Source organism: Bos grunniens, chromosome 4, assembly GCF_055505025.1.
Source record: "Bos grunniens cultivar Pamir isolate PY7600 chromosome 4, Bosgru_T2T1.0, whole genome shotgun sequence".
Lineage (NCBI taxonomy): Eukaryota > Metazoa > Chordata > Mammalia > Artiodactyla > Bovidae > Bos > Bos grunniens.
In genome coordinates, this window is record NC_141168.1 from 13,019,158 (window position 1) to 13,032,524 (window position 13,367).

Here is a 13,367-nt window from a genome sequence, read left to right on the forward strand (position 1 = left end):
AACTCAGCTCTACCCATGACTACATTGATTCCCACAGTCTTCACAACACAAGACTACAGGATAAACAGTAGAGATGTGTCCATTCCAAAGTATAATACTATTTATCTCATTGTACACACAAAATGCCCGGGTGCCAATCAAAATTAAAGGTCAGAGAAAAAGACAAGGAAAATCATACTGTACTGAACAAAGAAATTTAAAAACCAGAATTAGATATACTTGGATTATAGGAACTACACACAGGGGTTAAAGTAACTCTCATAAAGAAGTAAAGGGTCTAGCGGAACACATGGATGTTTTCATAAACGCTTGAGTAATTTCAGTAGAGAATTGAAAACTATGTGGAGGAATTAAATGGAAATGCTAAACAGAAGAGACACAGTCACAGAAACAAAGATTCCTTATGCGTAGCCTTCAGACAGCCAAGAAACAATCAGTAAGGGTAAAGATAAACCAGAAAAATCAGCAAAACTGAAGCACAAAGAGAAAAAAATATACAATGATAAAAAGAGTCCAGAGCCTCCCAGGGCTGTAAGATAAGAAAACACTCTAACATACATGAAATTGGAAAATCCCAACAGAAAACAGAGACAGAAGTACAAGAAAATACTAAAGAGATAATGGCTGGGAGGGAGGGGGGAAATGGATGAAATCAAAGCACAAATCCAAGAAACTCAGCCGAATAGGATAACTAAAAAAATAAAAACGTAAACACAAGACATTTTAATTGTATACAAGCCAAAAATAGAGTGAAATCACTGAAGGTAGCCAGAGATAAAAGATATCCCACATAGCGAAGACAAAGATCTAAATTAAAATGGAATTCTTCTCAGAAAATGTGCAAGGCAGAAAATACGTGAATGACATCTTCAGAGCCCGGGAGGGGTGGTGTGGAGGATGTCAACAAAGAATTTTATGTGAAGAACAAATACATTTTGAATGAAGGAAAAAATGTAGTTACTTTAAGACAAACAAAATGAATGAGTACATTTCTAGCAGTCCTAGGTCACAAGGAATGTTGATGGAATTCTTCAGACTTTCTTGAAGACATTATTACCATTATAAACCAGGAAATGTAAAAAATGGGATTGTATATTGCATCATATCAGAAAGTGTGGGAGCTACTGAAGATTACTAGGGTCATGTGGAAAAATTTTGTCCAGTCTGAAAAGATTCTACGATACGCTGAGTATTGACCGACCCCTGAAGATGTCTTTGTCCTGATTCTCAGAATGTGTGAATATGCTGCCTTTTACGTTAAAACTTACACGTGTTTTAAATTAAGGATCTTAAAGTGGAGACTATCCCAGATAATCTTAGTGGTCCCATGTAGTAAGAAGCATGCTTAAGAGAGCACAGTGATGGGAGCAGAGACATAAGAAAAGGTGTAAAAATGGAGGCAGAGGGTCAGACTCAGAGAGAGGTTTTCTGGGCTGCTGATGTTGAAGCTGGGAAAAGGGGTGGCAAGCAAAGAAGTGGAGGCTGGTGAAGGCAAGGGGGGCATGGGATGAGGAGTGGAGAAGACTCTCAAGTATATCAACCAGACAAAGAAATGAGGAGCAGCATCTTCAGAAATTCTCCTTCTTGAACTGTCATGTGTGTATTTGACATGTGTATACTTGTATTTTTCACTAATTTTCTCCTTTCATCACACCCCCCTACCATTTTATATAGTGTGTTTTCATGGTGGTAAATTTTGCACTTTACTCCACAATTTATAGAACATGCATATATAGGATTATGACATGTTAGAGGAGGTGGTGGATCCACAGAAAACTCTAATTGAAGAAAACAGGAAATATTCCTCTGAAATGTCTTTTATCATGTGATTTTACTTTTCTCTTTGTCCATTGCCACAACCTGAGTACAGATTCATTTTATGTCTCAGTAGGGTCACTAGAGCAGGCCCCTAGATGGTCTCCTGGTTTCTCATCTTTTCTCCTTTGACTCTTTTGCAAAAATGATGATTCAAAAATGTAAATTTTATCGAGCCATGTCTCTGCTTAAAAACCTCTACTAGCTGCCATTGCTCTCAATAAAGTTGAAAGTCAATGTGGCATCGGTGCCCTCCATACTCTGACCCCTCATGACCTGCTGCACCCTCACTACGGCTTCAATCTTCTCTGCCCTGCAGGCGAGGCTTTGGGACATTTCTGAACTTCCATGCTCTCCCAGTTCTGAGACTCTCACAGGTTGTCTGCATCTTTGTATGGACTGTTGTCCTCTGAGTAACTTTTCCTCACTTATCTGGTCTCCAATTGGACCTGTTCTGGTCCTTTCATACAGAAGACTCCTGAAATCACCCCTGGAGACTTGCTTTCTCTGTGACACTTACTACACTGTATTTGTTTCATCATCTGTCATCTTTGCTCTAGGACCATGTTACTGCCAGAAATGCATCATGTTGATTATTGTGTCTCAAAAACAGTTCATGATCATACACACAGTATACACTTCATTCAGTTCAGTAGTTCAGTCACTCAGTCGTGTGCGACTCTTTGCCACCCTATGAACTGCAGCACGCCAGGCCTCCCTGTCCATCACCAACTCCCGGAGTTCACTCAAACTCATGTCCATTGAGTCAGTGATGCCATCCAGCCATCTCATCCTCTGTCGTCCCCTTCTCCTCCTGCCCCCAATCCCTCCCAGCATCAGAGTCTTTTCCAATGAGTCAACTCTTCCAATGAGGTGGCCAAAGTACTGGAGTTTCAGCTTCAGCATCAGTCCTTCCAAAGAACACCCAGGGCTGATTTCCTTTAGAATGGACTGGTTGGATCTCCTTGCAATCCAAGGGACTCTCGAGAGTCTTCTCCAACACCACAGTTCAAAAGCATCAATTCTTCGGTACTCAGCTTTCTTCACAGTCCAACTCACATCCATACATGACCACTGGAAAAACCATAGCCTTGACAAGATGGACCTTTGTTGGCAAAGTAATGTCTTTGCTTTTGAATATGCTGTCTAGGTTGCTCATAACTTTCCTTCCAAGGAGTAAGTGTCTTTTAATTTCATGGCTGCAATCACCATCTGCAGTGATTTTGGAGCCCAAAAAACTTAAGTCTGACACTGTTTCCACTATTTCCCCATCTATTTGCCATGGAGTGATGGGACCAGACGCCATGATCTTCATTTTCTGCATATTGAGCTTTAAAAGCCAACTTTTTCACTCTCCTCTTTCACTTTCATCAAGAGGCTTTTGAGTTCCTCTTCACTTTCTGCCATAAGGGTGGTGTCATCTGCATATCTGAGGTATTGATATTTCTCCTAGTAATCTTGATTCCAGCTTGTGTTTCTTCCAGTCCAGTGTTTCTCATGATGTACTCTGCATATAAGTTAAATAAGCAGGGTGACAATATACAGGTAACAATATACAGTACCTTGATGTACTCCTTTTCCTATTTGGAACCAGTCTGTTGTTCCATGTCCACTTCTAACTGTTGCTTCCTGACCTGCATATAGGTTTCTCAAGAGGCAGGTCAGGTGGTCTGGTATTCCCATGTCTTGAAGAATTTTCCACAGGTTATTGTGATCCACACAGTCAAAGGCTTTGGCATAGTCAATAAAGCAGAAATAGATGTTTTTCTGGAACTCTCTTGCTTTTTCCATGTTCCAGTGGATGTTGGCAATTTGATCTCTGGTTCCTCTGCCTTTTCTAAAACCAGCTTGAACATCTGGAAGTTCACGGTTCGCTTATTGCTGAAGCCTGGCTTGGAGAATTTTGAACATTACTTTACTGGTGTGTGAGATGAGTGCAATTGTGCGGTAGTTGGAGCATTCTTTGGCATTGCCTTTCTTTGGGATTGGAATGAAAATGGACCTTTTCTAGTCCTGTGGCCACTGCTGAGTTTTCCAAATTTGCTGGCATACTGAGTGCAGCACTTTCCCAGCATTATCTTTCAGGATTTGAAAGAGCTCCACTGGAATTCCATCACCTCCACTAGCTTTGTTCGTAGTGATGCTTTCTAAGGCCCACTTGACTTCACATTCCAGGATGTTTGGCTCTAGGTGAGTGATCACACCATCCTGATTATCTTGGCCATGAAGCTCTTTTTTGTACAGTTCTTCTGTGTATTCTTGCCACCTCTTCTTAATATCTTCTGCTTCTGTTAGGTCCATACCATTTCTGTCCTTTATCGAGCCCATCTTTGCATGAAATGTTCCCTTGGTATCTCTAATTTTCTTGAAGAGATCTCTAGTCTTTCCCATTCTGTTGTTTTCTCTATTTCTTTGCATTGATCGCTGAGGAAGGCTTTCTTATCTTTCCTTGCTATTCTTTGGAACTCTGCATTCAGATGCTTATATCTTTCCTTTTCTCCTTTGCTTTTCACTTCTTTTCTTTTCACAGCTATTTGTAAGCCCTCCTCAGACAGTCATTTTGCTTTTTTGCATTTCTTTTCCATGGGGATGGTCTTGATCCCTGTATCCTGTACAATGTCATGAACTTCCATCCAGAGATCATCAGGCACTTTATCTATCAGATCTAGGCCCTTAAATCTATTTCTTACTTCCACTGTATAATCATAAGGGATTTGATTTAGGTCATACCTGAATGGTCTAGTGGTTTTCCCCACTTTCTTCAATTTCAGTCTGAATTTGGCAATAAAGAGTTCATGATCTGAGCCACAGTCAGCTCCCAGTCTTGTTTTTGCTGACTGTATAGAGCTTCTCCATCTTTGAATGCAAAGAATATAATCAGTCTGATTTCGGTGTTGACTATCTGGTGATGTCCATGTGCAGAGTCTTCTCTTGTGTTGTTGGAAGAGGGTGTTGGTTATGACCAGTGCATTCTCTTAGCAAATCTCTATCAGCCTTTGCCCTGTTTCATTCCGTACTCCAAGGCCAAATTTGCCTGTTACTCCAGGTGTTTCTTGACTTCCTACTTTTGCATTCCAGTCCCCTATAATGAAAAGGACATCTTTTTTGGATGTTAGTTCTAGAAGGTCTTGTAGGTCTTCATAGAACCGTTCAACTTCAGCTTCTTCGGTGTTACTGGTAGGGGCACAGGCTTGGATTACCGTGATATTGAATGGTTTGCCTTGGAAATGAAAGAGATCATTGTGTCATTTTTGAGATTGCATCCAAGTACTGCATTTCAGACTCTTTTGTTGACCGTGATGGCTACTCCATTTCTTCTATTAACATTCCTTAATTAACAGCAAGAGAGCTTTAGCCCACTAATATTGACATGTTTGGGGATGCTTGCCTAAAACACATTTATAGGCCTAAATTACTTTATGTAAAATTCTATATTAAATGGGCCTTCAACTCTGCTCGAGCACTGGGATTTGTCCACAAGTGGAAAAACTGCTTATCACCTGACTTACAGAAGAGACAAGGGAAGAGAGGACTTTGAGATGTCTTCAAGGAAGTGTGAAGATGAGCTGCTACCATATTCTTTCTCCCCTTCCCCTTCTTTATTTCTTATATAATTACTTCTTCCCCACCTTTATTTTATTTAGGCTTTCTGTCAGAAGTGAGGTCTACTCCAGACTATTCTAAACCCAGCAGATTTATAATTAGAGCCCTGCAGTGTGTGAGGAGGAGCGATGGGAGAAAGGGTTTATACTGAGACTGGAGGCTGACATGGGCACAGTTGACTCAACTATCTTGATTCCCAAACTAAATGTGTCTTACTTTATGTTAGTTGTGTTTGAAGAATCTGTCTTTTCATAGATAAACTACATCTTTGGTATCTTACACAATATTTCAAATATTACATGCTAATTTTATATCTAAACCTAGAGAAAGAATCAGATTCTTTGTTCAGAGATTGGACAGTTTTAATATATGAATGGTACCCCTTAGGCTTCCCTGGTGGCTCAGATGGTAAAGCGTCTGCCTACAATGCAGGAGACCCAGGTTCGATCCCTGGTTCGGGAAGATCCTCTGGAGAAGGAAATGGCAACCCACTCCAGTACTCCTGCCTGGAAAATCCCATGGACAGAGGAACCTGGTGGGCTATAGTCCATGGGGTCACAAAGAGTCGGACACGACTGAGCGATTTCACTTGACTTCACTTTCACCCCTTAGGTATGCATTAAAATTCCTCTTAAATTGTTTGTATAATATCAAGGAGAGGTTAAAACTTAGCATCTCCTTGGTCAGTAATAGCCACGTGTACAAACACCTTTACTTACATCCTTTCTGTGTAAAAGACCTTTCGTTGATTCTTCCACTCAGTTACCCCCAGCACTCAGACAAGGCTTTATGTCCACATGTCAAAGGCTCTGCATAAAACATTTTAATCAGCCTTGATGACAACATTCACCTCAGAATAGCGATTTACAAAATTTCTACATGTGGACACATACTCCATGCGTTATTTTCAGTAAGTCTAAAATGTGAAAATGCTTTTGTTCCAAGTGGAAACATAATAACCTTCTACAAAATTTAGATGAATAAGAACAAGTGGTCCAAAGTAAGATCTATTAATAGATCCATGATTACAAAAATATGATATTTCACAATAACAAATTATTTTTTCCATTAATTTTGGGTTAAGTGAATGGAGATTAAGTGTGGGAAGTTCTATCACAGCAGTGCTTAATTTCTCTGAACATCCTGCTATGACATAAAAACACCCTTACATCCCACACTTCAACCGAACCACTCAGCCTCCTACCCAGCATCACCAGTACATGTTCCATCATCACCTTCCTGGTTGCCAGGGCAATGCAGTTAATTCTTCATATCAGAATTAAGTGACAGGCAAAGCTCTTTTTCTCTAAGTAATGCTCATAATTCATGTTCCCAATTTTGACATTAATCCAGATAATTGTCCTAGAAGCTTCTGCCAGGCCCCCTTCACCTCCTTGTTCCTTAGACTGTAAATCATGGGGTTCAGCACAGGCATCAAAATGGCATAGAAGACAGAGATCAGCTTCTCCTGAAGCACAGAAGGGCTGGAATTGGGCTGGATGTAAGTGAAAATGGTCATGCCATAGCACAAGAAAACCACTGTGAGGTGAGAGGCACAGGTGTGGAAGGCTTTCTTTCTCCCCTCTGTGGACTGGATCTTCAGGATGGTGGAGATGATCCTGATGTAGGACAGGAGAACCAGGCAGAAAGGTGTCATCAGCAACACAATACTAGAAACCATGATGGCCACCTCATTGGAGGAGGTGTCCACACAGGCCAGCCTGACCACAGCTAGGATTTCACAGGATATGTGATCAATATACTTGTTCGTGCACATAGGCAACTGAAAGGTGATGGTGGTCTGCACAAGAGAGTTGACAGAGCCACTGACCCAGGATGTGATGGCCAGCCTAGCACAGAGCCCTCCGTGCATGATGACCGAGTATCTCAGGGGGTCGCACACAGCCACATAGCGGTCATAGGCCATCATGGCCAGGAGAACAAACTCAATCCCACCCAGGCCCAGGGAGAAGAATAACTGGGCTGCACAGCTCACGTAGGGGATCCCTTTATGTTCCACAAGAAAATGCACCAGCATCTGAGGAACGATGCTTGTGGCATAGGAGACATCAACAAGGGAGAGGTTGGTGAGAAAGAAATACATGGGAGTGTGGAGTCGGCTGTCCAGTCTGATCAGAAGAACAACGAGGACGTTCCCCAGCAGGGTCAGCAGGTAAGTGACTGAGAACAAGACGAAGAGAGTGACCTGAGTGTCCCAGTCATTGGACAGGCCGAGGAGAATGAATTCTCTCACCCAAGTCTGGTTATTTGCTCCCATTAAAAAAATGTGAGGTTATTAATCTGCAGAAAGAGACAAAAATTGTAGAAGCTGTTGAATTAACTATAAGAATAACTTCTTAAAAGAATGCATACTGTATTCAACCTTCCAGCCTTAGCCAGATGTTTTAGAGTGTTTTCGGCCAAGATGTCAGGCCTGATTCTGGTATGCATTATATCTACTTCACGCAAGTAATGCAAACCATTGCCTTCTAAAGTATAGAGTGGTCTGAGGGAGTTCTTCATAGCCTGGCAATAATGCAGTGCAGTTTTATATCCTTCCAATTTACACTAGTTTCCAGGACAAGAGGGGATGGTAAGTGACAATGAGAGGTAAGTTGATAAACAATGTTGATAACCCTACATAAATCTGCTACAACAAACATGAGGAAATGAATAAATAACCTACCAAAAAAAAAAAAAGATTCAGAAGTGGCACATGGATAGTACAAAGAAGGCTAGTGTCTCATGGAGAGATCTGAAGTTAAATCTTGTTTTCATGAACTTACCAGATGTGTGATTGGGTTAGAGATTTAAACTTTTATGTAGAGAATATGATCATATTTTATAATTAGTATGTGTATTTAAGGTCAAATGTAAATAATTCATGAGGAAGTTACTTTTTGAACTATTACTGGTGGCAGGACTTTAACAGAATAGGTACTGGTTGTAATCTAAGCTCCTCCCTTGGAGAGAAACAAACGTACTTCCCTCACTGCACTTAACCTTACACTCATCATTAGCTGGTTGTCCTAAAATACAAATATAATTATACCTCTTTCACACACAAACAAATCTTGTAATGTATAACTGCTCACAGAATTAAGAACATCATGGGCATGGAGTGTCTGAATACTTGTTCATTAGAACCTGACATGTTTTTTCTTTATTAATTTTAGCATGCATTATCATGCATGCTTTTTAGGGCAAAGCATTTTACAAAAATAACCTGTTAATACTTAAATACCCTTCATGGATATGTCAGCTAGTTATTTTTAACCCATCAGTGTGTGTATGTAAATATATATATATATATATATACATACATATACACACACACACACATCTATCTATATAGGCAATTTCCTTGATTTTAAAGTAATTTAAATTCAAAATAATTGATATCAAAATATTTCTATTTTCTACAGTCATGGAAACCCTTTTAAGACTCCTGGCAGACTAAGAATATAGAAATAACATCTGTAAATGTATAGCTGAATAAAGAAGGGAAATGGACTTGTCTGATGGTTTTCACATACCTGCAATAAACACCGTCTCCAACATTAGTGTTACCTTGGGTCAACTTTCAGCTAAATAGAGCTAGATTCCTAGTAGGTCTCAGGATGCACAATTAAATAACTGGTAAATAGTGTGTGTATATCTAAACGCTTGATGTCAGAAAGCTAAAGCTTGATATTTTCAACTCTAAACAGATTCTAGGGATTTGATGCTATCCGTAAACATGTGTTGTTCATTGATGTCAACAGGTAAAATGGACTTTTGTGGGTATTTATTCCCACAAAATAATTGTTTCTTTTCTTAATAGAAACAGAGAAAAACCCTCCTCACAAGGAACTAGGAACACAGCTCTTATTCAAAAGCCAGGTTTGAAGATAAACACAGTTAAGAGTTGGTCTTGTTAATGCTTCCTCCCCCACAAGACAGTCTGTGTTCTTTTTTCAGTACTTGTCCCAACTCTAGTTGCTTTATCTTTCTGCAGGTACCTAATGGTGCTTTAGGGCTATTAGCATACATGCACGCAATGCTTCTTTAATGATAAGGAGCTATTTTACATGCTTAGGCCATATCTTCCTCATACTACACGACTACACCTCTCAAAATGTTTTGAGTTTTCTTTGTCTAGTCAAAAATAAACAATCCAAGCTACCTGCTCAAGACATAGTGTTGACGAATGACGTACCCCTGTGGTTCATCTTAGACATGAGCAACACAAAGGAAGGACTTCTGCATGCCTGTGCTTTATGGTCTGTGGTGGATGTAGGGAAATTATTGTGACACAGTAAGTGATACATTATGAAGGTGTCATTGAAACATTCTGTTACAAAGTATCTCCGTCTTGCCCGATCATGAATTCTTGAAACTCAAATATTAGTAATTTATGCCTTTTATGTTGATATTATCCTGAATTTTTTAGATATAATTAGCATAAAATGGAGGTTTTAAGATGTGAATTACTTGATCTCATGACTCTTTAAAATAGATGATGCAAGAAGGAAAACTGAGACGCTTACAAATGGAGAAGGGATGAGGAATGATATAGAAACTAAAGGAAAATCAGCTATGAGTTTGGAGAGCAAAGACCAATTATTCATTGCTAAAATATACCCTTTGGTGACCCTAAGTAAAAGTATCTCCATGTGCCTTGTCCCATTAGTCTGTTTATTAATACTGACAGCAAATACTACCAAAATGCCTTCTCTCTATGACAGAGGAATGGAAATAAAAAATTAGTTTTGAGATTCCCAGTACAACTCATTTCCCATGGCCTAACAACAAATTAAAAAGTTCAACTTTATTCAATTGTGATTCACTTAAGAATTGTGTTTATTTACGCTTAAAGCTCGGAGAAGGCAATGGCACCCCACTCCAGTACTCTTGCCTGGAAAATCCCATGGACAGAGGAGCCTGGTAGGCTGCAGTCCATGCTGAGGGTCGGACACGACTGAGCGACTTCACTTTTTTCACTTTTCACTTTCATGCATTGGAGAAGGAAATGGCAGCCCACTCCAGTGTTCTTGCCTGGAGAATCCCAGGGACGGGGGAGCCTGGTGGGCTGCCATCTCTGGGGTCGCACAGAGTTGGACACGACTGAAGTGACTTAGCAGCAAGCTTAAAGCTATTTGATCTTCAGTGTTGGCATTCTTGACAACCTTGGCTGGGACAAGTAAGAATCCTGAATACAAAAACACATTAAGGTAGCTCTCATAACCTGCAGATGTGTTTCTTTCATGTTGATCAAAATGACTCAGCGCCCATATCTCTATAAAGCTGAAGATTCCATGGACGCTTTCATAGACACTGTCCATACTTTCATTTAGAGAAATTTTCTGACTCATGACTGAAGAGTTGCTTGATGTAGACAGCAAGCATATCATACCTGAGAAGGAATATTTGCATCATCTTACTCTGTAGAAACAGAGAACCCATGGTCTTCAGGGTGGCTGATATCTCAAAGATGGGTTTAACACACTGAAAGAACAATTAATTTATTCTCATTCAGGTCCTGTGATCTCCTTCCAACCTGACTTGGTGACCTGACTTCACACAATCTTAGACCAATTATGAGACCCCATTTCTCAAACATGTGCAATCCTGACATTCACCTTTGGTGATATATTTCATTACAGCCTCAGTGGATAAATCCTCACCTTATTTGTATCTCTTGTCTTTCTCCCTGTTGCTAACACCAAGATTTTCTTTGGCAGGGTAATTCCAGCTGTCTCCAAATCTCCACAGTGCAGTCTCTACAGACAATTCTTGAGGAACCAAGCCTGGGATGAGCTGGGAGACCTAGATCCTAAGTCCAGTTCACTGTCTTGAGTTCCTAAGGTCTCTGCATAAGCCATTAATTGTCTTATATCTTAATTTATCTGTTATTAAAAAGGAAAACTATGTCTTGGGTACAAAAGCCTTCAGAAAAATTGAAATATGAGGCTTTAAGCAATTGACAGTTATCTTTTCTGGAAATATAATATTCCTACTACCTGCTAGTTAATATCAATACCGAACTAAAAATTTTATACTTTGGGGCTTCCCTGACTTCATCTTTATGTCAGTACTAAACCTTAGAGTTGAAAAGTTTGCAGAAAAAAAATTGTACATAAGCCTAAAACTTAAGCAAAGCAGTTATTTTAATACATTTGCAGCAATACTTAGGGTGAACAGTTTCACCAGTCATGTTACATATCCTTGACCCAAAGTCTCTAACAAGTCGCATCACTTGTTTCTATATCTTCTAAACCCACACTCCCACATGCCGCTGGTGACTCTCAAACATTAATCAGTGTCTGACAAAATATACATTTATGCTACCATCTGTGTCTAAGCTGATGTGAAGAGTTTTCTCTTCCAACAGAGGGAAGGACCATATAGAATAGATACTCCCAAATTCTTTGGGCTCCAGTAAGTCACCTGGGACTAATTGTGACCGTGAGGGACACTACTGGGAGGAAGTTGACAAGAGCTCCAAAAACAGCTCCAACACACACCTAATGAGCTTTGGCAGCCGCTTCACTGGCAACACAGGGCCGACGGATTCCCCTCAGGGGCCCCGTGCATTAGAGTGGTAATTGCTGCCCCCACTCCCAATTCACAAGGGCAGGGCCTCCATGCTGCCCTTCTCCCTGTGGAAGGCTGTTCTCCATCCTTCTCCCACCAACGTCTTCATTATAGCCCTGCTGCTGCTGCTGCTAAGTCGCTTCATTCATGTCCGACTCTGTGCAACCCCAGAGACGGCAGCCCACCAGGCTCCCCCATCCCTGGGATTCTCCAGGCAAGAACACTGGAGTGGGTTGCCATTTCCTTCTCCAATGCATGAAAGTAAAAAGTGAAAGTGAAGTCCCTCAGTCGTGTCCGACTCTTCGCGACCCCATGGACTGTAGCCCACCAGGCTCCTCCGTCCATGGGATTTTCCAGGCAAGAGTAGTGGAGTGGGGTGCCATTGCCTTCTCCACATTATAGCCCTAGGTCATTCTAAAAAGTCAAAGAAACCAGCTTACTGAGGTTTTAGGATGTTCTCCTATAACCCAAAACAAACTTTAGCCTTCAGTGTCCCAATCTAGGAAGAACTGACTGGGGCTGCATCTAGATCTAGTGTAAATACCAATTCTCCCCCTTTGGGCTCCAGATGCCCTTATTTCTTCTTCTAGAAATGGGAGAGATGTGCTTCAGTCCCCTGACGTATGTGCCGTCTAATTGGTTCTGTGAGCATGGCCAGGATGATAGACATTCTAGTACATGTCTCATGATGCTACTTAAGCTCCAAAAGTGATAGCATCACACAGGCAGATTTAAAAATCCAAGATACGGAAGCAATCTAAGTGGCCGTCCACAGACGAATGGATGAAGAAGATGTGGTGTGTATGTATATACACAATGGAATACTACTAATACATAAGAAAACAAAATTTTGCCATTGCAGCAACATGGATGGTCTTGAAGAGAATTATGCTAAGTCGTCAGACAGTAAAAGACAATATTGCATCATGTAACTTATAGACATTTCTCCAAAGAAGACATACAGATGGCTAACAAACACATGAAAAGATGCTCAACATCACTCATTATCAGAGAAATGCAAATCAAGACCACTATGAGGTACCATTTCACACCAGTCAGAATGGCTGCGATCCAAAAGTCTACAAATAATAAATGTTGGAGAGGGTGTGGAGAAAAGGGAACCCTCTTACACTGTTGGTGGGAATGCAAACTAGTACAGCCAGTATGGAGAACAGTGTGGAGATTCCTTTAAAAACTGGAAATAGAACTGCCTTATGATCCAGCAATCCCACTGCTGGGCATACACACTGAGGAAACCAGAAGGGAAAGAGACATGTGTACCCCAGTGTTCATCGCAGCACTGTTTATAATAGCCAGGACATGGAAGCAACCTAGATGTCCATCAGCAGATGAATGGATAAGAAAGCTGTGGT

General features: G+C 40.7%; 1 protein-coding gene and 1 non-coding gene across 2 annotated transcripts; one reads left to right on the plus strand and one right to left on the minus strand.

Annotated features, from left to right (window-relative positions):
* The first annotated feature begins 5,808 nt into the window (after positions 1-5,808).
* Positions 5,809-5,880, plus strand: TRNAC-ACA (transfer RNA cysteine (anticodon ACA)). Its single transcript has one exon. It is a non-coding gene; the product is annotated as a tRNA-Cys (tRNA).
* An 862-nt stretch (positions 5,881-6,742) lies between these two features.
* On the minus strand, positions 6,743-7,696 carry LOC147373569 (olfactory receptor-like protein OLF3). The gene has a single exon (XM_086398093.1). The coding sequence runs from the start codon at positions 7,694-7,696 to the stop codon at positions 6,743-6,745; it is 954 nt and encodes a 317-aa protein (XP_086254219.1).
* Positions 7,697-13,367: the final 5,671 nt, after the last annotated feature.